This window comes from Coregonus lavaretus, assembly GCF_964263955.1.
Source record: "Coregonus lavaretus genome assembly, chromosome: 33".
NCBI classification, from domain to species: Eukaryota; Metazoa; Chordata; class Actinopteri; order Salmoniformes; family Salmonidae; genus Coregonus; species Coregonus lavaretus.
Genome location: NC_140020.1, coordinates 16,077,490 through 16,103,732, shown reverse-complemented (window position 1 = coordinate 16,103,732; position 26,243 = coordinate 16,077,490). Strand labels below are relative to the sequence as shown.

The window sequence follows — 26,243 nt, the reverse complement described above, 5'->3', positions numbered from 1 at the left end:
TGTGGCGGTCCTCGTGAGAGCCAGTTTCATCATAGCGCTTGATGGTTTTTGCGACTGCAAGATATTGAAATGTTCCGTATTGACTGACCTTCTTCTCTTAAAGTAATGATGGACTGTCATTTCTCTTTGCTTATTTGAGCTGTTCTTGCCACAATATGGACTTGGTATTTTACCAAATAGGTATATCTTCTGTATACCCCACTTACCTTGTCACAACACAACTGATTGGCTCAAACGCATTAAGAAGGAAAGAAATTCCAAAAATTAATTTTTAAGAAGGCACACCTGTTAATTGAAATGCATTCCAGGTGACTACCTCATGAAGCTGGTTGAGAGAATGCCAAGAGTGTGCAAAGCGGTCATCAAGGCAAAGGTGGCTATTTGAAGAATCTCAAATATAAAATATATTTTGATTTGTTTAACACTTTTTTGGTTACTACATGATTCCATTTGTGTTATTTCATAGTTTTGATGTCTTCACTACTTTTCTACAATGTAGAAAATAGTAAAAATAAAGAAAAACCCTTCAATGAGTAGGTGTTCTAAAACTTTTGACTGGTAGTATATACCTGGCAACTGTCTGCTCCCCCTTCAATGTTCCCAGCACACATCTCATGGTCCTTGACTCTGTTGTTCAGGTAGGCAGGACGATTACACACTTTATTTTCTATAACAGGGAAGCCCGTCTCCTTGAGGAGCCCTTCTCCACCAGTTCCTACAAACACAAAGATCAATGTTTTATGTCGGAAAATATAGAAAATGTTTGGTATATTTGCATCAACAAAGTAATGGAGTCCTGGACAAAAGAATAACTTCATTTTGTGTCATGTTATGAGAGCAACCATGAGGGGAAAAAACATGCATGACTCTTGAACCTTGTGTCTCTCCCCATCCTGTCACATAGCACTCAGTTCCAGATGGTACCACGTAATCCTTCTCAGGTAAGCATACTGGTAAAACGTTGTCATTTATGAGTGCAGGGCTGCAACCAACCACACAAGTCTTTTTACAGCCTCTGACTTCCAAACAGCAAGAAAAATATAAAACATTCTATTGAGTTTTTCTTTAATGACATGCAATGGCCTCACTCACCTGTCTAGCTTCAGTAGTGCAATGTCTGTCCCGCCAGGTCCCAGGATCAGTTTCTCCAGGTTACGCTCCTGCTTGGACGCTTCATTTGCTCTCTCTGTATGGGTTCCCAATACCACCATGTAGGCAGATGGCCTCTTTGATCTGACACACACACAGGAAGATGTACTTGTATGTAATCCATAATTAGGACCTCACAGTAAACAATACTAAACAGTCATGCTGCTTTTCTGTTGTGTAGGAGGCTAACACTCAGCCACTATCAATTTTCCCTCTAATCTGCATGTGTGCGCGGGCGCATTTCTAGCCATCTTTGAAAAGCTAGTCAGGTAAAGAGCTTTTTTTATGTCTTAAAGGGGCAGTGTTGTATTTTGAGACCGTCTTGAATAAGCACATTTGCTGCTACTGTAGGCTGAATGATAAAACAGCTATTTCCATGTTAAAATGTTATGGGATGCATTTTTCTCCATTGTTTTTGATGGTAGGCCACTCTGGTAGGCCTACATTATGATCAAATAGCCACAGTAGCCTACTTGGCCACTGTTAAAACTGTAACTTAAAGCTGGTACAGCCTCAGTGCTCACAGTGAACGCGTGCTGGAAGTTGCACAGAATTTTCACAATGTTCAAGTTTGCGCTCAGCAGACCTTTTTTGAGGGAACATTGGCCACTACTACAGAGTATGTACAGCTGCCCTTCTTGTTGGTATAGGTTTAGTCAGTAATAAGCCTCATGACAACTGAGTTGATATGGGCACTGATGAGGGCTGCTCTCTCACCTCTCCAGGCAGTGGGCAGCGGTGAGGACCCACTGAGGGGCGATCAGAGTTGCTCCACAGAAATGGATGCCAGTGCTGCAGAGGGACGGACAGAAGAGTAACTGAGTAAGTTCTCCAAGAGATATTGTTTTTTCTTATTGTATAGAGGTATCAATATATTAATGAGATTCATGAAAGGGAATGGGATACTATCCTCCATACTTGGTCCTTAGGCTGATCTGCCAGGGCCATGAGTGGGGTTTGGATACACAGCCTCCAACGATGCGACCGAAACACCTCATGGGCTTTGTAACAGGCTGCCCACATTTCAAGCCAGCTGGAGACCAGAAATACCGTTTTATTTCTGCATTCCACAATGTAGACCAGATATAGCAGATGTACATACAGTAACCACATACAGTAAATCTGGATAAAACAACTGTGTTAAAACAACAGGGGAGGGGGGGGGGGGGTAGTTTTTGGGTGCACAATTTTATTTTATGGGTCTATAATAAAAAAGTAATTTAATGGTAAAAATGAATGACCTTTTAATGTGGCATGAACACAACCATTCATGATGCTTTCATCTGATTGAACAAAACAAATCACTTCAAAAAGTAGGCTATCTGTGCATGTTCCTCCACTCCAGAATAATGGAAACGCTACTTGGTGAATGGAAATAGACATCTGTTTACAAACACCAAAAAGTGTGCCTAATGACATTCAGTGATCGCCATTGATTGGGCCTACAGTACATTCATTGATGCGTCTTGGTGAAAAATATACTTTTTTTGTAGCCTGTAAAGTCAGGACACCTGAAATGGGGCTGAAAATGTCCCAGGGAAAACGGGATGGTCACCCTAACACACAGGGTCAACTTACTACACTAGGCTACAATGTGTAGGCCAATTATACTAATAAAATACACGAGTTGAATCAAAACATGTTTACATCTTAGTTCATGAGTTGTCCGTAATTCATGAGTTGAATGCATAGATCGTGTGACATAAAACACTACCTTTCTTTCCTTACATTAATGACATTTATGACATTGTTATTTGTCATTATTAAGCATTTAACAATTGAATTAGAACATTGAGCTTAAATCCAGCACGATTCCTGGATCTTGGAGATCTCGGAAAATGCGCTGTTAGTGTAACAATGCCTACATAAAATGTAATTATGTTTCGCCATGAAAACAGTTCTCATGGGCACACAAATCCAAAATAATGTAGGCCTATGGCATTGCAAAATGGAATGCTTCTAACAGAAAGAGTCAACTATAGGCCTACTGTCATTAATGTTGGATGGATTGGATGCACATTGGTGTCTAGCTGTGTCACGATCGTCTAAGGAGGAGGACCAATGCGCAGCGTTGAAGGTGAACATATTTATTTAGAGAATGATCACACGATCAAAACAACAGACGATAACGTGATGTCTACGGTTGAACACAAACCAAATAAGAACAAGAAACCACAATGAATGAGTGCCAAATGGCTACCTAAGTATGACTCCCAATCAGAGACAACGAGCTACAGCCGTCTCTGATTGGGAGCCACCCTGGCCAACATAGAAAAGCAAAACTAGACCCACAACCTACAACACAAAACATAGAAACTAACACCCTGGCTCAACATACGAGAGTCCCCCGAGCCAGGGCGTGACAGTACCCCCCCTAAAGGCGCGGACTCCGACCGCGCCAACCAAACACAACAGGGGAGGGACCGGGTGGGCACTCCGCCTAGGCGGCGGATCAGGCTCCGGGCATGATCCCCACTCGCTCTCTAACCCCCCAAAGTACCCCTAGTCCGGTCTGGCCCTGCTGACCGGAGCTGGACTGCACACTGGTGGAGCGGATTGCTCTAGCTCCGGCGTGAAGCAGCTGACCCGTGCCGAACCAGGCACCAGTGGAACAGGCCCGGGCTGTGCCGGACTGATGAAGCACACCACTGGCTTGGTGTGGGGAGCAGGGACGGGCCGAGCCGGGCTGACGAAGCGCACCACTGACTTGGTGCGGGGAGCAGGAACGGGCCGAGCCGGGCTGACGAAGCGCACCACTGACTTGGTGCGGGGAGCAGGAACGGGCCGAGCCGGGCTGACGAAGCGCACCACTGACTTGGTGCGGGGAGCAGGAACGGGCCGAGCCGGGCTGACGAAGCGCACCACTGACTTGGTGCGGGGAGCAGGACGGGCCGAGCCGGGCTGACGAAGCGCACCACTGACTTGGTGCGGGGAGCAGGAACAGACCGGACCGTACTGGGGACACACACCACTGGCCCTACACCGGGATCTGGAACGGGCCGGACCGGACTGGTAACACACCCCAGTACCTCTCGCCGTGCCTCTCCACCTTCCATCCCCTCTTCGACCAGTGGCCCCCGTAACCTGGCGGCCTCCTCTGCCAACCCGCTGGACCGCTCTATCGTGGCCTCCTGCTGCCCCGACGTCGTGAGCCCCCCCCTAAAAATTTTCTGGGGGTCTCTCCTCCCCGTGGGCCAGGCCTCTATAGTTCTCGCCCAACTCTCGCTCTTCTGTCTCCAACTCCCGCTATTCAGGTCCTCAATGGGCTTGACCCAGTCGAAGCTCTTCCTCCATTGTTCCCAAGTCCACTCTCTCTGCTCTTCACTCGGCTTGACCCAGTCGAGGCTGCCACGGAGATCTGCTAGGGATCTCCCTGGCGATGGCTCCTCGACTCGCTGCTTGGTCCAGTTGTGGTGGTTTCTTCTGTCACGATCGTCTAAGGAGGAGGACCAATGCGCAGCGTTGAAGGTGAACATATTTATTTAGAGAATGATCACACGATCAAAACAACAGATGATAACGTGATGTCTACGGTTGAACACAAACCAAATAAGAACAAGAAACCACAATGAATGAGTGCCAAACAGCTACCTAATTATGACTCCCAATCAGAGACAACGAGCTACAGCCGTCTCTGATTGGGAGCCACCCTGGCCAACATAGAAAAGCAAAACTAGACCCACAACCTACAACACAAAACATAGAAACTAACACCCTGGCTCAACATACGAGAGTCCCCCGAGCCAGGGCGTGACAAGCTGCAGGACAGTTGTCTAGTGATATTGTCGACCATCATCAGCTGATCCAGGAAAGAAAACAAATGTTGATAAAAAAGAATAAAGCTAAATAAATGTATTCTGGCCAGGACAGCACAGAGAACACCAGTACCCGCAATGAGCGCTCTAAACAGCTGACTGACAAAAGCAAACAATGATAAATCAATGGATAAATCTTCTGAATTGGAATAAAGGCAGTTTTTTATCAAGGGTGCATGGCAAACAAATGGTGAAAATGAGCAAGTACAAAGGAAAATCTATGCATTTAAAGGAGCTCAGCTGTGGCCAAAATTCAACACTACTGAGTGCACAGTGCTGTGGACATGGAGGTTTGTGCAGCCACGTAGAAATAAATGGTTTAAACCATGACAAAGAGGTGGGGGTGTTTGTTCAATTTGGAAGCTATTATTTTAATATTTACCACCGTAAAACATATTTACCACTGCATTTTAAACAAATAGGAGAATGGTTAAATTAGCATTATTATACACCCCCCAAAGTTTGACTTTTGTTGTATTTGGGAGAACTCATGTCTCATTCAGGGAAGCTGAGCCCCCCCTGGCTCTCCCATAATTCGCACCCTGCTCACAGTAGTCTACATACCGCAATCTGGGATTTGGCAGTAGTCCCATTTCTGGCTTCTGTCTGTGGTGTAGCACCATGGTCCATTCACGTCATTGTCAGGGTTTCTACAATTCTACCAGTGAAAAGGGGCGCTGAATAAATTGAAGTACATCTTCCCAAATGTCTGTCATATGAAATACTTTTGCAGTATCGTCTGACATTATTTAAATATGTCTTATAAGAAGATTCCTTGAACTTACATTGGACTCCAGGCCTTTGTCAGGGTGGGATTCAGGGGTGAAGCTGATGTGCTGATGGGGGCTCTGGGCGCTCCAACTCTGACAGGTGACACCCAACATGGTCATGGAAGTAGGACCCCTGTATGTCCCCCCGTTGCCCACCTTGCAATCTGAAAGCCACAGTCAACAGAAAACAATATCACGGATCAATTTCTACCCTCAACACTGACAATGTAGGGTGAGTGAATGAATGCTGAACTAAATTCTAATCTAGGTAGTGTTTTCAGTAGTTAATTATTTAAAATGTTTTCCCATGTAGCGAAATGGTAAGAAATGTGACTGTTCCTGGTGCAAATACAATGTCCTATCCCGGAGCTCGAGTAAATGACATTACTAAGCTGCTCCCGAATGTACTACGTCAGGACATGGAAATCCATTCTATCGTAGTCAATGGGGGTTTTAATGACATTATGAAGGGCAGCTCTGATCAGTTGAAACTGGATTTTAAAGAGCTGATTGACTCTCTGCTAGACACCAACAAAAGACCCATCATATCTGGCCCTGTGCCCTCTCTGAATCGTGGCATTGAACGCTTTAGCAGGATTCTTTCTCTTCACAACTGGCTACGTGATTATTGCAGCTCAATGGGTGTAACGTTTGTTGACAATTTCGATACCTTTTGGAAACAAAACACGTTTGGCTTGCGAAAGTATTCATTAATTTTTCCTATTTTGGTGCCTTACAAACTGGAATTAAAATTGTGTTTTTGAGGGTTTGTCTCATTTGATTTACACAACATGCCTACCACTTTGAAGATGCAAAATATTTTTTATTGTGAAACAAACAACAAATCAGACAAAAAAACGGAAAACTTGAGCGTGCATAACTATTCGGTCCCCCCAAAGCCAATACTTTGTAGAGCCACCTTTTGCAGCAATTACAGCTGCAAGTCTCTTGGGGTATGTCTCTATAAGCTTGGCACATCTAGCCACTGGGATTTTTGCCCATTCTTCAAGGCAAAACTGCTCCAGCTCCTTCAAGTTGGATGGGTTCCGCTGGTGTACAGCAATTTTTAAGTCATACCACAGATTCTCAATTGGATTGAGGTCTGGGCTTTGACTAGGCCATTCCAAGACATTTAAATGTTTGCCCTTAAACCACTCGAGTGTTGCTTTCGCAGTATGCTTAGGGTCATTGTCCTGCTGGAAGGTGAACCTCCGTCCCAGTCTCAAATCTCTGGAAGACTGAAACAGGTTTCCTCAAGAATTTCCCTGTATTTAGCGGCATCCATCATTCCTTCAATTCTGACCAGTTTCCCAGTCCCTGTCAATTAAAAACATCCCCACAGCATGATGCTGCCTCCACCATGCTTCACTGTGGCGATGGTGTTCTCGGGGTTATGAGAGGTGTTGGGTTTGCGCCAGACATAGCGTTTTCCTTGATGGCCAAAAAGCTAAATTTTAGTCTCATCTGACCAGAGTACGTTCTTCCATGTTGGGGAGTCTCCCACATGCCTTTTGGCGAATACTAAACGTTTACTTATTTTTCTCTTTAAGCAATGGCTTTTTTTCTGGTCACTCTTCCGTAAAGCCCAGCTCTGTGGAGTGTACGGCTTAAAGTGGTCCTATGGACAGATACTCCAATCTCCGCTGTGGAGCTTTGCAGCTCCTTCAGGGTTATCTTTGGTCTCTTTGTTGCCTCTCTGATTAATGCCCTCCGTGACTGGTCCGTGAGTTTTGGTGGGTGGCCCTCTCTTGGCAGGTTTGTTGTGGTGCCATATTCTTTCCATTTTTTAATAATGGATTTAATGGTGCTCCGTGGGATGTTCAGAGATATTTTCTTTATAACCCAACCCTGATCTGTACTTCTCCACAACTTTGTCCCTGACTTGTTTGGAGAGCTCCTTGGTCTTCATGTTGCCGCTTGCTTGGTGGTGCCCCTTGCTTAGTGGTGTTGCAGACTCTGGGGCCTTTCAGAACAGGTGTATATATATTGAGATCATGTGACAGATCATGTGACACTTAGATTGCACACAGGTGGACTTCATTTAGCTAATTATGTGACTTCTGAAGGTAATTGTTTGCACCAGATCTTATTTAGGGGCTTCATAGCAAAGGGGGTGAATACATATGCACGCACCACTTTTCCGTTATTTATTTTTTAGAATTTTCTGAAACAAGTAATTTTTTTTCATTCCACTTCACCAATTTTGACTATTTTGTGTATGTCCATTACATTAAATCCAAATAAAAATCAATTTAAATTACAGGTTGTAATGCAACAAAATAGGAAAAACGCCAAGGGGGATGAATACTTCTGCAAGGCACTGTATAAGGAGGATGGGATCCACCCAAATCATTTGGGTTTCTGGATCCTTTCACAGCATTATAGGGCTGTGTTGAGACAATGACTTATCAATGACCCAAGCCTAGCTCAGCTAATCCCTACCATTGTGACGCAGTTGTCATAATGCTTCAGCAAATGTACATTACACCAGGGGCTTTGGTAGACACAATGTAAGTAACCTAATGTATGTCCCTCTAACTGCCCTGAATGCCTCTGCTGATCCTACAGCTATTGTATGCAGTAATCATGTGCGTATGAACCAGATTTATACTGTTAGAACTGAGGCGGTGTGCCCTAGGAGGAAGTCCACTGTGTGCAGCTCACTCTACACTAACATAAAAAACATGATTATATCTACTTCTGCTAAGCTTCCCAGTAAAGTAATGAAATCAAATAAGCATCCCAGAAGAAAAGTGCTCAAAATAGCCCACGTTAACATACAGTATAGAGAGAGTGGATCTTTGTTCTGGAGTTAGGAAGTTGGAAGAGGCAGGGCTATGTCTGTTATAACTAACCATGGTACCATATTAAATATATTATATGAACTCCCCATGAAAAGTGTCTAAGTACATCCTTACATTTGTAATCACTTGATACCCTAGAAACTCATCATAACAGAGAGAAAGGATAAATTATTCATCTATATGTTATTCCAGTTTAGAGTCCATTGATAATGTTGATTGAGGAATGAGGAATGTTAAATTGGAAATGTATAAAGTGGATTGAGGTTTACAGGATTGAAGATGTGGAAAGAAGACTATCTCAGTAGATCAGATAGCTCCCCAAGTGACCAGGGAAAAGCTTGGGGTTCATCTGACTGCGCATGGATGACGAAGACAGACGTTTTTGTTATTTTTATATTAATGTGACCAGATTATAATATCCATGTAACTTAGTAATGGTTATGGATCTTTGTATTTGTGGGGATGATGTCATGATGGTCACAATTTATTTATATGGATGTTTTCTTGGTAGCATGTCTAAGATGATGGGTCAGTTATTTAGCATAGGTTAGGATCTAGTCAGACATATACTACTGATTGGGAATATTGTGTTTTATATGAATTGTTGGTGGTTAAGTAATCTTACTTACCACAAAATAAGAAAAAAAAAGTGGATTGTAATGATGTCATGTCATAGTATTGTGTGGACCAGGGGGAGAGTTAGTAGATAAGTGGTTTGCTGCCACGGAGTCTACATTCCGTTATGTCAAAGGAGATTACTGAGGTTGATCTTAGAATAATTGATGGACAGGATATACTGACAGGGGTAAAGGGTAATAACATCAAAGAATGGGAGTGCCCATGGAGGTTTACCAGATGCTCGTGGAGAGACTTGTAACAGAGTGTATATATAGAGAGAGTGGATCTTAGTTCTGGAGTTAGGAAGTTGGAAGAGGCAGGGCTATGTCTGTTATAACTAACCATGGTACCATATTAAATATCTTATATGAACTCCCCATCAAAAGTGTCTAAGTACAGTGAGGGAAAAAAGTATTTGATCCCCTGCTGATTTTGTACATTTGCCCACTGACAAAGACATTATCAGTCTATAATTTGAATGGTAGGTTTATTTGAACAGTGAGAGCCAGAATAACAAAACAAAAATCCAGGAAAACGCATGTCAAAAATGTTATAAATTGATTTGCATTTTAATGAGGGAAATAAGTATTTGACCCCTCTGCAAAACATGACTTAGTACTTGGTGGGAAAACCCTTGTTGGCAATCACAGAGGTCAGACGTTTCTTGTAGTTGGCCACCAGGTTTGCACACATCTCAGGAGGGATTTTGTCCCACTCCTCTTTGCAGATCTTCTCCAAGTCATTAAGGTTTCGAGGCTGACGTTTGGCAACTCAAACCTTCAGCTCCCTCCACAGATTTTCTATGGCATTAAGGTCTGGAGACTGGCTAGGCCACTCCAGGACCTTAATGTGCTTCTTCTTGAGCCACTCCTTTGTTGCCTTGGCCGTGTGTTTTGGGTCATTGTCATGCTGGAATACCCATCCACTACCCATTTTCAATGCCCTGGCTGAGGGAAGGAGGTTCTCACCCAAGATTTGACGGTACATGGCCCCGTCCATCGTCCCTTTGATGCGGTGAAGTTGTCCTGTCCCCTTAGCAGAAAAACACCCCCAAAGCATAATGTTTCCACCTCCATGTTTGCCGGTGGGGATGGTGTTCTTGGGGTCATAGGCAGCATTCCTCCTCCTCCAAACACGGCGAGTTGAGTTGATGCCAAAGAGCTCGATTTTGGTCTCATCTGACCACAACACTTTCACCCAGTTCTCCTCTGAATCATTCAGATGTTCATTGGCAAACTTCAGACGGGCCTGTATATGTGCTTTCTTGAGCAGGGGGACCTTGCGGGCGCTGCAGGATTTCAGTCCTTCATGGCGTAATATGTTACCAATTGTTTTCTTGGTGACTATGGTCCCAGCTGCCTTGAGATCATTGACAATATCCTCCCGTGTAGTTCTGGGCTGATTCCTCACCGTTCTCATGATCATTGCAACTCCACGAGGTGAGATCTTGCATGGAGCCCCAGGCCGAGGGAGATTGACAGTTATTTTGTGTTTCTTCCATTTGCGAATAATCGCACCAACTGTTGTCACCTTCTCACCAAGTTGCTTGGCGATGGTCTTGTAGCCCATTCCAGCCTTGTGTAGGTCTATAATCTTGTCCCTGACATCCTTGTAGAGCTCTTTGGTCTTGGCCATGGTGGAGAGTTTGGAATCTGATTGATTGATTGCTTCTGTGGACAGGTGTCTTTTATACAGGTAACAAGCTGAGATTAGGAGCACTCCCTTTAAGAGTGTGCTCCTAATCTCAGCTCGTTACCTGTATAAAAGACACCTGGGAGCCAGAAATCTTTCTGATTGAGAAGGGGTCAAATACTTATTTCCCTCATTAAAATGCAAATCAATTTATAACATTTTTGACATGCGTTTTTCTGGATTTTTGTTGTTGTTATTCTGTCTCTCACTGTTAAAATAAACCTACCATTAACATTATAGACTGATCATTTCTTTGTCAGTGGGCAAATGTACAAAATCAGCAGGGGATCAAATACTTTTTTCCCTCACTGTACATCCTTACATTCGTAATCACTTGATACCCTAGAAACTCATCATAACAGTGTATCTGTAACTTTCTCACTCATCATTATTCACGATTCATTCAGGATCATCTGTTATCATGGTAGCATCCACATTAATGTAGAAGTGTTTAGAATCATATTCTATTCTTATTTACAATAAAAGTGACTACAAAATGACTCACTATATTATTTACCATTAATTCCTATTGGGCACAAAATAATCTTAAACACAACCAAAACAAACAGCAAATGCATCCAACAAGTTTGTACAGTCCCAAGCTTAATGTAGTCATTGCGTGCTAGGAATACGGGACCAAAATACTTAACGTTTTACTACTTTAATATACATTTAAGTGAATACTTTTAGTCCCCAAAAATGGGGGGACTATGTACAAAAAGTGTTGTAATTTCTAAACGGTACACCCGATATAGATTTTAAAAAAAACTCAAATTAAAGCTGACAGTCTGCATTTTAACCTCATAATCATTGTATCAATTCAAATCCAAATTGCTGGAGTGCAGAGCCAAAACAACAAAATATGTGTCACTGTCGCAATACTTTTGGAGATCACTGTATATTTTCAAAGTAGCTTCCCCAACACTGATGAAAGGATGGATGGATTACCTCTGCTGTTGTCTGAGGGTGTCTGGGAGGGTGCTGGCTTGGGCTGGTCATGTTTGTCAGGCTTGGGAGTAGGCTTGGGAGCAGGCTTGGGAGCAGTTGGGCATTTATCCACACTGCAGAACTCCCAACGAACAGAGGGTTCAGTGGTGTAACACCATGGAGCACGGTCGCCATCAGGGTTCCTACACAGGTTTCTTCTCAAATCGCTGTGAAACACATGTAAAAGACATAATGTCCTCAGACACTGCAGATTACATATTACATTGTTTGGCTTTTAATGACCAGATAGTAGAAGACAGAGATAGAGCTAGAGATATACATTTCCCACTGGGCACAAACATCAGTTCAACATCTAGTTTTGATTTACATTTGATTTACACAATGGATTTAGTGTCACACCAGCCTTCGCTTTGGTTCCCCCTCCTGTCCAGCTCAGGCATTCGGTGTCGCCGGCCTTCTAGCTGCTGCCGAACCTACTGCTGGAAAACGCCCTTCACTCATCAACCCTGGACTTGTCTCGTCATCATTACACACACCTGGTTCCAATCCCCACTATCACTATTTACTCCCTCTGCCATTTGTCTTTGTCGTCATTGTAAATGTTACTTGTGTTCCTGAGAGGTATCTCTCCTACTATTTCCTGAGTACTTTATATTTTGCACTTTGGGTTTATGAAGATATATTTTGAGCACAACAGCGTTTGGGTTTCTTCCCGCTTTGATCTATGGTGCTTAAATAAATTCAGTAGTTCTAAACCTGCAACAACCTCCTGCCTACTTCTCTCTACACCTGTGACAGAATGACCGACCCAAGAAAACAGGAAGCAGCAGGACATCCTGCCAACTGCAGGCTACACTACCACCTTCCCAGCTCCCCGTGGTCGTTCCAGCCACCCCACCACCATCTACATCACCCGGTCCGATCAGCAACGTCCACCTGCTCCTCCCGGAGTGGTTTAACGGCACCCCAGTTCACTGTAGGGGGTTTCTCCTGAAGTGTGACCTCCACCTTGCCCGTCATGCCAGGACGGCCTCCGAGAGGGACAAGGTGGCCTTGGTGATCTCGGTGCTGACAGGCCGGGCTCTGGAGTGGGCGCACGCCGTCTGGGAGAGGGACGGTCCAGAAGTGCATTGCTATGAGCGCTTCACCCAACTCTTCCGTGTCGTCTTCGACCACCCACAGAGGGCCAAGAGAGCGGTCCAGGACAGCGTCGGAGTACGCTCCGGACGGTGGCTGCGTCCACTGGCTGGAACGACCAGGCCCTGTTGACGGTTTTCCGCAGCAGGCTACAGGAAGACATCCAGACCGAGCAGGCCTGTCGCGATAAAGACCTCACGCTGGAACAGCTCATCGCCATGGCCATCCACCTGGATAATCTCCTGCGTGCCCGTCGTCGCCCATCCCGGGGGTTCGGGTTTCTCCCAGGAACCTCCAGTGAGACTGAGCCCATGGAGGTGGGCACGACGCACCTTCCCCCTGCGGAATGTCAACGCTGCCGTCAACAGGGTCTCTGCTCCTACTGCGGGGAGTCGGACCACCCCTGGAATACCTGTCCCAGAAGGAGAACCAGGCGAGGAAGCGACAGGCCGAGGAGCGCTCCTACACCTTCCCAGGTAGGCGTGGACGTGCCTTGCTCCTCTCTGTCCACACAGCCCGTCCTCCTCCCTGTCACCTTCCCTGACTATCATGGTCCCCCACTGAGTCCTTCCCTAGTGGACTCAGGTGCTGCAGGCAATTTCCTAGACCAGTCAGTGGCCTTATCATTACGCATTCCTCCAGTCCCTTTACAACCCCCTATCCCAGTCCATGCCCTAGACAACCGTCCCCTAGGAACAGGACTGGTGCACCAGACCACGATTCCCATTTCCCTCACAGTTAATCACAACCACCACGAACGCATCACTTTCCTCATCTTAGACTCTCCTGCACACCCCGTAGTTTTAGGTTTCCCCTGGCTACGGTTGCATTACCCCAGTTTATCATGGACAGAGAGGAGGTTGTTGGGTTGGTCGCAGGAGTGTCAGGGGAGGTGTTTCTCTGTGTCAATCTGTGCCAATTCCGTGGAAAGTCCGGACCAGGCCACCCACGTCCCTATCCCAGAGGAATACCGGGACCTACAGGTGGCCTCTGCATGACACAGAGGATCGGAGGAAGAAAGTGACACCCATTATCCCCTGTCCCGCATTATAGGCTCCTGCTCCTGCTCCTCCGCCCTCACCTGCCCACTACGTGCCCTCTGATGTGCGGGACTGTCTCCTCGCCTGGGCACACACAGCAGCTGTGTCGGGGCACCCGGGTATAGCCCGTACTATCGACTGTCTCTCCGCCAAGTACTGGTGGCCCACCTTGACCCGGGACGTCCGGGTTTACGTCTCTTCCTGCTCCACCTGCACACAGAGCAAGACACCTAGACACCTAGACACCTCCCCTATGGCAAACTCCACCCACTGCCGGTTCCACAACGACCCTGGTCCCATCTCTCGGTGGACGTTGTCACAGACTTTCCCATCCTCGGAGGGGCACACCACCATCCTGGTCGTTGTGGACCAGTTTTCCAAAGCCTGTCATTTTATTCCTCTGCCTGGTCTCCCTACGGCCCTGCAGACCACAGAGGCTCTCTTCTCTCACGTCTTCCGGCCATTTGTCTTTGTCGGTCATTGTAAATGTTACTTGTGTTCCTGAGAGGTATCTCTCCTACTATTTCCTGAGTACTTTATATTTTGCACTTTGGGTTCGCCCTTTGCCTTTTTGTTAATGAAGATATATTTTGAGCACAACATCGTTTGGGTTTCGTCCCGCTTTGATCTATGGTGCTTAAATAAATTCAGTAGTTCTAAACCTGCGACTGCCTCCTGCCTACTCCTCTCTACACCTGTGAAATTTAGGTCAAAAGTTGGGTGAAAAAATACAAAATGCCCTTACGTTGATGACTTTTTGCAAATCCAATCAGTTTTCCACATTGCTTCAATGTCATCACATAGATTTTTTGGGGTTGAAATGACGTGGAAACCACATTGATTCAACCAGTTTTTGCCCAGTGGGTAGAGATTATATTTGACTATGCTCTAGGCCTCACGCTTTAGGGAAGGCCTGCGGTGTCTTATTGTGACTGTGAGGTGTCATCGAGCTCCAGGCCTGGCATTTCTTCCCACTGATGGTCTCTGTCACCATACCACGATAGTCAGTCCCGTTGCCCACATAGCAGTCTTCCTCAGCTGGAGGGGGCGCTGCGTAATCTGAGTTTTAAAAACAATATCACCCATGTCAACCAAATTAAATATACATTTTGGTGAAAAATGTAGGCTGTATGGATTGGTAGTGGATTACATGAGTTTCGCTACATAGTTAGTAAGTAGCGACTGTAGCACTTGGGAAAGCTCTATATACAGTGGGGGAAAAAAGTATTTAGTCAGCCACCAATTGTGCAAGTTCTCCCACTTAAAAAGATGAGAGAGGCCTGTAATTTTCATCATAGGTACACGTCAACTATGACAGACAAAATGAGAAAAAAAATCCAGAAAATCACATTGTAGGATCTTTAATGAATTTATTTGCAAATTATGGTGGAAAATAAGTATTTGGTCAATAACAAAAGTTTCTCAATAATTTGTTATATACCCTTTGTTGGCAATGACACAGGTCAAACGTTTTCTGTAAGTCTTCACAAGGTTTTCACACACTGTTGCTGGTATTTTGGCCCATTCCTCCATGCAGATCTCCTCTAGAGCAGTGATGTTTTGGGGCTGTCGCTGGGCAACACAGACTTTCAACTCCCTCCAAAGATTTTCTATGGGGTTGAGATCTGGAGACTGGCTAGGCCACTCCAGGACCTTGAAATGCTTCTTACGAAGCCACTCCTTCGTTGCCCGGGCGGTGTGTTTGGGATCATTGTCATGCTGAAAGACCCAGCCACATTTCATCTTCAATGCCCTTGCTGATGGAAGGAGGTTTTCACTCAAAATCTCACGATACATGGCCCCATTCATTCTTTCCTTTACACGGATCAGTCGTCCTGGTCCCTTTGCAGAAAAACAGCCCCAAAGCATGATGTTTCCACCCCCATGCTTCACAGTAGGTATGGTGTTCTTTGGATGCAACTCAGCATTCTTTGTCCTCCAAACACGACGAGATGAGTTTTTACCAAAAAGTTCTATTTTGGTTTCATCTGACCACATGACATTCTCCCAATCCTCTTCTGGATCATCCAAATGCACTCTAGCAAACTTCAGACGGGCCTGGTCATGTACTGGCTTAAGCAGGGGGACACGTCTGCACTGCAGGATTTGAGTCCCTGGCGGCGTAGTGTGTTACTGATGGTAGGCTTTGTTACTTTGGTCCCAGCTCTCTGCAGGTCATTCACTAGGTCCCCCCGTGTGGTTCTGGGATTTTTGCTCACCGTTCTTGTGATCATTTTGACCCCACGGGGTGAGATCTTGCGTGGAGCCCCAGATCGAGGGAGATTATCAGTGGTCTTGTATGTCTTCCATTTCCTAATAATTGCTCCCACAGTTGATTTCTTCAAACCAAGCTGCTTACCTATTGCAGATTCAGTCTTGCCAGCCTGGTGCAGGTCTACAATTTTGTTTCTGATGTCCTTTGACAGCTCTTTGGTCTTGGCCATAGTGGAGTTTGGAGTGTGACTGTTTGAGGTTGTGGACAGGTGTCTTTTATACTGATAACAAGTTCAAACAGGTGCCATTAATACAGGTAACGAGTGGAGGACAGAGGAGCCTCTTAAAGAAGAAGTTACAGGTCTGTGAGAGCCAGAAATCTTGCTTGTTTGTAGGTGACCAAATACTTATTTTCCACCATAATTTGCAAATAAATTCATTAAAAATCCTACAATGTGATTCTCTGGGAAAAAAATTCTCAATTTGTCTGTCATAGTTGATGTGTACCTATGATGAAAATTACAGGCCTCTCTCATCTTTTTAAGTGGGAGAACGTGCACAATTGGTGGCTGACTAAATACTTTTTTCCCCCACTGTAAATCCAATGCATTATCATCATCATCATGATGCAGTGTAAAGTGACCTGGTCCAGGAACATCTCCACAGCTAGGCACCTTGCAGTACTCCCAGCGTGTCTCTGGGTCTGTAGTAAAGCACCAGGGCATCTTCTCATTGTCTGGGTTCCTGCAATAGTTCAGTTCCAGGCCTCTGACAGGAACACAAACAACCACACATATTGGTTAAATCACAGTCAGTCTGTATCTATAAGACATTAAAACACTGATCGACTGCACTGAGAAAAGCAATGCTCGGTTCTTGCTTGAGTAAAAACAAGTTGCCCAATCTCATGGGTTGATCTTACTTGCATGGGTAGTTGTCTGGAGTTCTGTTGTGCTGTTGGGGCGTCTGAGTTGCCCAGAGCTGACAGGCTTTCCCAGATGCTGTCACGCCGATGGTTCCCCTGTAGGCACTGCCGTCGCCTGTGGCACAAGTGAGCTCCTCCACCACCTTGGGAGGCTCAGAGGCTAGGGGAGAGGGAGAGAGTGAGGAGAACTCCCTGGGAGTTTGTAAACTCATGCTTTAATTAAATTGTCTATTTTTATGTGAAAGAGCAGGGGAACGAGGGGCCATGGGAGACAAATGAGATAAAAGATGAAGGGAATGAATGGGGTTATAGAGTCGCTAGTAGGGACATGATGGGCAGACGGGGGAGAGATCCAGGGTACGAAAGCCATAGACAATATACTAGTAATAGTGTTGTATATCTATGATGATAGCTCACTGCAGCGAGGGATGGAGCAGAAGTCCCAGCGTTTGGAGGGGCTGGTGGTGAAACACCAGGGTCTGGGGTCTCCGTCTGGGTTCCTACAGTAATTCTCCTCCAGGTACTTCTCAGGAAGACTGGAGAGACAGGGAGGGGAGGGGATGGGGGGGATAGGCAGAAAGAGAAATACACAGAGAAAGGGACACAGGAAGAGGGAAAGAGAGCAAGATGAAGGATCACATGGTTAGACATATACAGTAAGCTCAAAAGTATTGGGACAGTGACACATTTTTTGATATTTGTGCGTCTAACTTTCTCACTCATCATTATTCACGATTCATTCAGGATTATCCATAATCATAGTAGCATCCACATTAATGTATAATTTTTCCCAATTCTTTTTGTCCCCTAAAATGGGATAATGTACAAAAAGTGCTGTAATTTCTAAATGGTGCTGGAGTACAGAGCCAAAACAACAACAAATGTGTCACTTTCCCAATAGTTTTGAGCTCACTGTATAACAAAGATATTACAGAGAGAGAGAGAGAGAGAGAGAGAGAGAGAGAGAGAGAGAGAGAGAGAGAGAGAGAGAGAGAGAGAGAGAGAGAGAGAGAGAGAGAGAGAGAGAGAGAGAGAGAGAGAGAGAGAGAGAGAGAGAGAGAGAGAGAGAGAGAGAGAGAGAGAGAGAGAGAAAAAAAAAGGCTATTACGCGCTGGGAATGTAGCCGTGGTTGTGAGGTTTCTGGACGTCCCAGTGCTGGCAGGTGTAGCCATTCTCAGTGGTGGAGATCTTTCCCCTGTAGTTCTTACCACTGCAGTGCATACATTCCTCTGTGGGCCAAACAACAGCACTTTAGAAATAAAACACTTCCAAATTACACTTAATGCATTTTTTTAGGTGAACTGTCATGATGAGTGAGTGACTAAAAAAGGTAGTCAACTCTTTGTTTGAATATAGATTGTATTTTAGTGGTTTTGAAATCTTAACTTTTGTGCAAACATGACACCAGCTGTTTCATAAGCTTATTGGGAGTGGGGACATAACAAGATATTGAGGGTACCGCTGCAGTTCTGGACGTTGCAGGTCTCCCATCTGGTGTCAGGGTCTGTGGTGTAACACCAGGGGCCTTTGCTGTCCCCATCAGGGTTTCTGCAGAAGTTGGACTCCAGGTCGGCTTTGGGGTGTGTTGACGGAGTCATGCTGTAAGAGACGTTCACAAAGATAACGTGAATTACCTTCAGCTGCTAAGAAATCTAACCTCACAAGTTACTTAAAGAGATTGAACAGGATCTTAAGCACTTACAAATTTGTAACATATTGTATGATTATTATTTTATTTTTTGCAGGACGTGGTTTCATTTGGCCCCCCCAAGTTTTCTGAGCAAAAAAAAACGTGTTTTTACATTTTTATTGTTGGACATAAAAGACTGTAAAAACACCAGCAAATCAGCTCCAAGTGATTTTAATTTAGGAAATCTGTTCCAAAGTATTCTCACGTATTGTAGAGAGATATATGTCTCCCGAGTGGCGCAGTGGTCTAAGGCACTGCATCGCAGTGCTAGCTGTGCCGCTAGAGATCCTGGTTCGAATCCAGTCTCTGTCATAGCCGGCCGCGACCGGGAGACGCATGGGGCGGCGCACAATTGGCCCAGGGTAGGGGAAGGAATGGCTGGCAGGGATGTAGAGCATGGCGTTTGCAATGCCAGGGTTGTGGGTTTTTTATACTGGGGGGCCAGTATAAAAAATTAAAAAAATTATGTATGCACTCACTAACTGTAAGTCGCTCTGGATAAGAGCGTCTGCTAAATGACGTAAATGTAATGTAAAATGTAGGGTTGCAAAGCTACCGACAATTTACCAAAGTTACCGGAATCTTCAGTCATTTTGGTATTTAACAGAAAATATATGGCAATCTATCCTAACTTTGGTAATTTATTCTTGAGTAACTTCAAAAATGTGTATTTATATAAAGTATTCATTTTTTTTGTATATCTGTATCCATATTGTCCACGAGTTTCTAGTAGATAGACCATATGGTTCAAGAGAAAATAGCCTAATTAACGAAAAAAGCATCTAATCAACAATGGCATAATTTTCAAATAACTCTGCAACTGTTCCAACTATTGACTTTTTTCACAACTGCCACCAGTTTGATGCCAAAACATTGACAACAAATACATATTGACATAGTAAAATAAATCAAAGTGTGTTAAGGATATTTCATGCTGAAACCCTCATATATATGGTATTCACTAAGTTGATGGTTTATATTTAAGATACTGTTTTACAGCTTTGTCATTCTATATATATATTTTTTGTGTCATCTTATTTAATTACTTCATATGTTTTACATAGAGGGCCAGAGATAATCTGAAGTACCTAAAAGGGCCACTAGACTTCTTGTGATAGATTACATAAAATCTATCACAGATACAAAAGATACAAAAATTCTGGTTGTTTACTGGTAAACTTTGAAAGTTTCCAGTAATATACCCTCCCTTTGCAACCCTAGATATCCTGTATGTGATCGTCTACAAACGTAAGCAAGGTTTGAAGTTATTTTATCAAATATTATATCTGTTTGGGCTTCTTGCGGTTATTTTGCAGTCTACAAATTATTTGTAATTATAATAATAATAATAATAATATGCCATTTAGCAGACGCTTTTATCCAAAGCGACTTACAGTCATGCGTGCATACATTTTTTTTTTTTTTTTGTGTATGGGTGGTCCCGGGGATCGAACCCACTACCTTGGCATTACAAGCGCCGCGCTCTACCAGCTGAGCTACAGAGGACCACATTATGTTCCACTACTTTCAAAACTACTGGCAAAAATTATACAAAACCTTTACAATGCATCTTTTAATCTGCTGGTAGTCCATGTTATGTCAATAAAATACTTAATAGGAATATGAGAAATATTGTACAAGGCAGGGCCGGTATTATGGGCGGGCTTTAGGGGGCCTGGCCCGCTCTACCATACCTCCTTGGTTTATTTTTATTTTTGTATTTTTTATTTCACCTTTATTTAACCAGGTAAGCCAGTTGAGAACAAGTTCTCATTTACAACTGCGACCTGGCCAAGATAAAGCAAAGCAGTGCGATAAAAACAACAACACAGAGTTACATATGGGGTAAAAAAACATAAAGTCAAAAAATACAACAGAAAATATATATACAGTGTGTGCAAATGTAGCAAGTTATGGAGGTAAGGCAATAAATAGGCTATAATGCAAAATAATTACAATTAGTATTAACACTGGAATGCTAAATGTGCAAGAGATTATGTGCAAATAGAGATACTGGGCTGCAAAAGAGCAAAATAAATAACAATATAGGGATGAGGTAGTTGGGTGGGCTAATTTCAGATGGGCTGTGTACAGGTGCAGTGATCGGTAAGGTGCTCTGACAACTGATGCTTAAAGTTAGTGAGGGAGATAAGAGTCTCCAGCTTCAGAGATTTTTGCAATTCGTTCCAGTCATTGGCAGCAGAGAACTGGAAGGAATGGCGGCCAAAGGAGGTGTTGGCTTTGGGGATGACCAGTGAGATATACCTGCTGGAGCGCAGACTACGGGTGGGTGCTGCTATGGTGACCAATGAGCTAAGATAAGGCGGGGATTTGCCTAGCAGTGATTTATAGATGGCCTGGAGCCAGTGGGTTTGACGACGAACATGTAGTGAGGACCAGCCAACAAGAGCGTACAGGTCACAGTGGTGGGTAGTGTATGGGGCTTTGGAGACAAAACGGATGGCACTGTGATAGACTACATCCAATTTGCTGAGTAGAGTGTTGGAGGCTATTTTGTAAATGACATTGCCGAAGTCAAGGATCGGTAGGATAGTCAGTTTTACGAGGGCATGTTTGGCAGCATGAGTGAAGGAGGCTTTGTTGCGAAATAGGAAGCCGATTCTAGATTTAACTTTGGATTGGAGATTCTTAATGTGAGTCTGGAAGGAGAGTTTACAGTCTAACCAGACACCTAGGTATTTGTAGTTGTCCACATACTCTAGGTCAGACCCGTTCGAGAGTAGTGATTCTAGTCGGGTGGGCGGGTGCCAGCAGCGTTCGATTGAAGAGCATGCATTTAGTTTTACTAGTGTTTAAGAGCAGTTGGAGGCTACTGAAGAAGTGTTGTATGGCATTGAAGCTCGTTTGGAGGTTTGTTAACACAGTGTCCAATGAAGGGCCAGATGTAAACAAAATGGTGTCGTCTGCGTAGAGGTGGATCTGAGAGTCACCAGCAGCAAGAGCGACATCATTGATATACACAGAGAAAAGAGTCGGCCCAAGAATTGAACCCTGTGGCACCCCCATAGAGACTGCCATAGGTCCAGACAACAGGCCCTCCGATTTGACACATTGAACTCTATCTGAGAAGTAGTTGGTGAACCAGGAGAGGCAGTCATTTGAGAAACCAAGGCTATTTAGTCTGCCAATAAGAATGCGGTGGTTGACAGAGTCGAAAGCCTTGGCCAGGTCGATGAAGACGGCTGCACAGTACTGTCTATTATCGATCGCGGTTATAATATCGTTTAGGACCTTGAGCGTGGCTGAAGTGCACCCATGACCAGCTCGGAAACCGGATTGCATAGCGGAGAAGGTACGGTGGGATTCGAAATGGTCGGTGATCTGTTTGTTAACTTGGCTTTCAAATACTTTCGAAAGGCAGGGCAGGATGGAAATAGGTCTGTAACAGTTTGGATCTAGAGTGTCACCCCCTTTGAAGAGGGGGATGACCGTGGCAGCTTTCCAATCTCGGGGGATCTCAGACGTTACGAAAGAGAGGTTGAACAGGCTAGTAATAGGGGTTGCGACAATTTCGGCGGCTAGTTTTAGAAAGAAAGGGTCCAGATTGTCTAGCCCAGCTGATTTGTAGGGGTCCAGATTTTGCAGCTCTTTCAGAACATCAGCTGTCTGAATTTGTGTGAAGGAGAAGTGGGGGGGGGGGGGGGGCATGGGCAAGTTGCAGCGGAGGGTGCAGAGTTGGTGGCCGGGGTAGTGGTAGCCAGGTGGAAAGCATGGCCAGCCGTAGCAAAATGCTTGTTGAAATTCTCGATTATTGTAGATTTATCGGTGGTGATAGTGTTTCCTAGCCTCAGTGCAGTGGGCAGCTGGTTTGATAATATATTGATAATATTGATAATTTATTTGACCGAAACGTGCGCCAACAGGAAGACGCATCAATCTCAGTTAAAGCATCGAAACGAGTGAAACAGCGCCGCTGTCTCAGTATGTGTTGATCAGTCATCTGATGCTGTCTGGACCAAAAGAGTATAGCATGTCATACTATTTCTGTCCAGAGAGCATCAGATACAGTACATGGGCTACATATAGAGGGGCGCTGTTTCGCTCGCTCTGCTGCTTTGTCCGGTGATATAGTTTCAGCAGAGTCTGTCCAGTATAAGCTCAATGCGTTTCTTTGGGAATAATATGCAGACATAAGCTTCCTGCCTTTGGGACAAAGACTCCCATTGTTATGGCGGAGACATGAGCATCTCGCCATTATATACAGATCTCTGGTTTCAGGCTCTTGCGAGTTGGAAATGAAAGTTGGCGGGTGCACAGTGCATTGTTAGCATGCTGGGTTGCAGGGTTGCCCGAAAGTAAATACATGTTTTGCCATAGCTATACAATTACTCCTGTCTAAATAAAATAATTGAAAAAACTTCACCAGGGAGCATGACTTAGCCACAGAGGTTAATTATCTTATAGATTTTTTTTTTGCTGTGGATTGTTTCAAATCACAAATGTGTTTGGGAAGCCCGCGATTTGGGTAGTGCTCGTGGCAATAGGTCTAGCTGATTGAGTTGCGGCTGTCAGTGAAAAGCGTCTAAAATCTGTGTTAAGATCATGTGTTTAGAGTATAACGGGCACTTCGTCCCCCCCTCATTCTGAAATTGCATTTTTGCCCCCCCCCAGTTTTATCATTGGAATGTGATACAAAACCAGGCAACGGTGTGCTTTAAGACCATGCGAACGCCTCCGAGCAGTCAGGTAGGCTGTTTGGATATTTATCCGACTGGATAAAAAAAACTTTTAAAAACTCTGAGGGCCCGGAATAGGCTAGTTGATATATACAATGTTGCAAGTTCGCTAGCGACAGCTTCAGGATGGACCAAGTGATGGTTTGATGAAATGTTGCACTTCACTAGCAATAGCTCAAGTCAAGACAGATAGAAAGGGAGGCAGACAGGCGGAGTAGAAAGATTAATGTGATTGAAAGAACCAAAATTTTCATCAGGATATTTTCTACTGTTTTTATTTGTTGGCTTTAGGCCTATTTATTGTACTTAGTTGATGATGGAAGTTATAGGCCTACTCAGGGGCGCAACTTTGGTTTTAGACACTCCAAACAGCCTACCCGACCGCTCGGAGGCATCCACATGGTCCTAAAGCACACCCTTGACTCGTTTTGTATTACATTCCAATGATAAAACTGGGGGGGACAAAAATGCAATTTTAGAGTGAAGTTGCGCCCCTGGGTCTACTGCAGCATCTCTGAGTTCTATGCTCTCATTTCTTTAGCCGGCAATGAATCACAGTGTATCAATGTGTCCAAATGGCAGAGGCTAGAGCTCTCGCAAGAGTTGAATTTTAACTTTTAGATTTTTATAATTTTACTTCAGATTTTTATGATTACCCACGTGACAATAATTTTGAGAAAGGAAAACGTTATTATTGAAATTAAACTGTTCCACGAAAATGCGCATATACAAATAATCATAACTGGCACACAGATTGGTAGAAATGGTAGGATAAATTGCAGGCCTAAATTTCCCTAAAACTCACGAGCTGCCTATGGTCTTTACTATTACAGCCATAAAAACAATTGTGAGCGCGCAACGTGCACACATAGGAGGTCCCGTGAAAAAAATCAGAGGCCTGTCCAACTGATTAGTTCTGGCGCCAGATCTGGTACAAGGTGTGGCGGAGCATACTTTGGCTTTTGTGGATATTTTGATGCCCATCTCTGGCAAGTCTTCCCAGAGATTGTTTTGGACTTTGTTCCTCTGTAGTCCATACCGATTCCATTTACACACTCCTTCAAGTACTCTGTAAAGACAGAGAATAAGATGTCTCAACAGTAGTAGGTGGGTTGCTTTTTAGTAATCTTCTTGGGTAATTAAAAAGCATCATCAGGCTTTTACTATCTGAGATGTTGTCAGATATGGTCAGTATGGAATTTGAAATACCCTATGTGCCTCCCACTGAAGGACTGATTGGACTCTCTTGTTTAGATAACCTGCTTCAACTCTTCGGTTTGTTTACTGACACAGTCCAATCCTCTTACCAAAAATAATGTTGACAAATACAATCACATGAAACTCAATTGTATTCTAATATTTGTAATACATTATGTATTCATGATGATGAGATGCATATTTACTGTATGAAATGAATGAGAGCCCTTCAGGTCTACAGATGTAGGATCTAAATTTGAACCAGTTTGCTACAGCAGGACAATAATCCTGTAGCAACAGGAAATGGGAATTATTATGTGGATTATAATTAATGGACATTTTTGTAGAGGGTTGATACATTTTTCATAAGAGAAAATCTCCTGTAACAGGGTAATCAAATTAAGATCCTACATCTGTAGCTACTTATCAAGAAAAGTCAGAAACACATTAGGACTTGCCTTTCTTTTCATATAGAGAAGTGATGGTTCTTCTCAGAACAGGCTCTATTTTGCTGTTTGCTGGTATTGTCAAACATTCTTGATCCTTTTCAATGTACATGAAGGACCTACCAAGAAACATTCAGAATGAAATTTGACTATGTAAATCATCTCTCACAGATTAATTAATTCTCACTATTAATGACCATAAACATAATGATACCTGCAAGTGAAAGCTTTTTCAACGTTACACTTGATGGCACATTCTAGGACTGTGTCTACTAAGTATTCCCTCTTCACCAAAGAGAGAATCCAGGCGCCCTCTGTTTTTGCATATTCGTCCAGGACAGCTGCACTGACTAAAAGGACAAACAGATAACAAATACTGACTATGACTGAAAATATTACCGGGCCCTGTTTGCTTACACTTGCTCTGTGATGCAATGCTTAAACCCAATGGTTCCAGGGCTAAGCTGCTGTTACAGACCGCTAACATAGATGTTGCAACATGAAGGTCTATTGACAAATGAGTCATTTCTGGAGTGGACATACACCACAGACAAAAAACAAGTTATTTTAAAACAATTTAGAAGTAAGACAAATGTATGTGATAAACAGTGTTTCAACACTTTACATTGTTCTTATTACTGTGTATCGTGTAACAAGTATTGTAGTTACTCATTCTTCCACTGTAGCGTACTTCCAATACAGCAGTAAACCTAGCCTTCAATAAAGGCAAATAGGTAAATAATTACAATACACTGTACAGTAATAAGAACAATATATAACATGTGATTAAACTAACTGCTTCAGTTATAAGGTTTGACAGAAGATAATCTTACAAAATTATTAGATTGAAGAACTAAGCACACCTGAAGTAACTTCGTAGACACAGGTACCTAGCAAAAAACTTAAGGGAACTTAAGGGAACAGATAGAAGGACTAATTTGTGAATAAATATTAAATTCGCAAGTATAAACACTGTGTGGGAATCCTTCAGTTCACTTCAACTTCCAATGCGTAAAATGATGCCAGCTATATCTTACCTGCAGAGAAAAGGGTGCCTAGCAAGAACACTGCTTTGTACAGGTCCATGATGCACACTGTCAA

At 43.9% G+C, this 26,243-nt stretch overlaps 1 protein-coding gene across 2 annotated transcripts in view; it reads right to left on the bottom strand.

Annotated features, from left to right (window-relative positions):
• LOC311108347 (plasminogen-like) overlaps positions 1-26,243 on the bottom strand; it is a 27,286-nt gene extending 1,043 nt beyond the window's left edge. The window contains exons 1-18 of one of the 2 annotated variants that reach the window (XM_084150979.1): positions 26,180-26,243; positions 25,357-25,492; positions 25,155-25,261; positions 24,454-24,568; positions 18,572-18,711; positions 18,221-18,341; positions 17,530-17,648; positions 17,110-17,272; positions 16,831-16,955; positions 14,873-15,032; positions 11,797-12,002; positions 5,750-5,898; positions 5,529-5,622; positions 2,068-2,182; positions 1,867-1,941; positions 1,093-1,233; positions 876-982; positions 570-715 (exon numbers count right to left, since the gene is read on the bottom strand). In XM_084150979.1, the coding sequence (XP_084007105.1) occupies positions 570-715; positions 876-982; positions 1,093-1,233; positions 1,867-1,941; positions 2,068-2,182; positions 5,529-5,622; positions 5,750-5,898; positions 11,797-12,002; positions 14,873-15,032; positions 16,831-16,955; positions 17,110-17,272; positions 17,530-17,648; positions 18,221-18,341; positions 18,572-18,711; positions 24,454-24,568; positions 25,155-25,261; positions 25,357-25,492; positions 26,180-26,228 (2,268 nt within the window). In that variant the 5' untranslated portion in view covers positions 26,229-26,243. Of the gene's footprint in view, positions 1-569; positions 716-875; positions 983-1,092; positions 1,234-1,866; positions 1,942-2,067; positions 2,183-5,528; positions 5,623-5,749; positions 5,899-11,796; positions 12,003-14,872; positions 15,033-16,830; positions 16,956-17,109; positions 17,273-17,529; positions 17,649-18,220; positions 18,342-18,571; positions 18,712-24,453; positions 24,569-25,154; positions 25,262-25,356; positions 25,493-26,179 lie in introns of those variants that run through there. The other variant, XM_084150980.1, reaches the window with a different exon arrangement.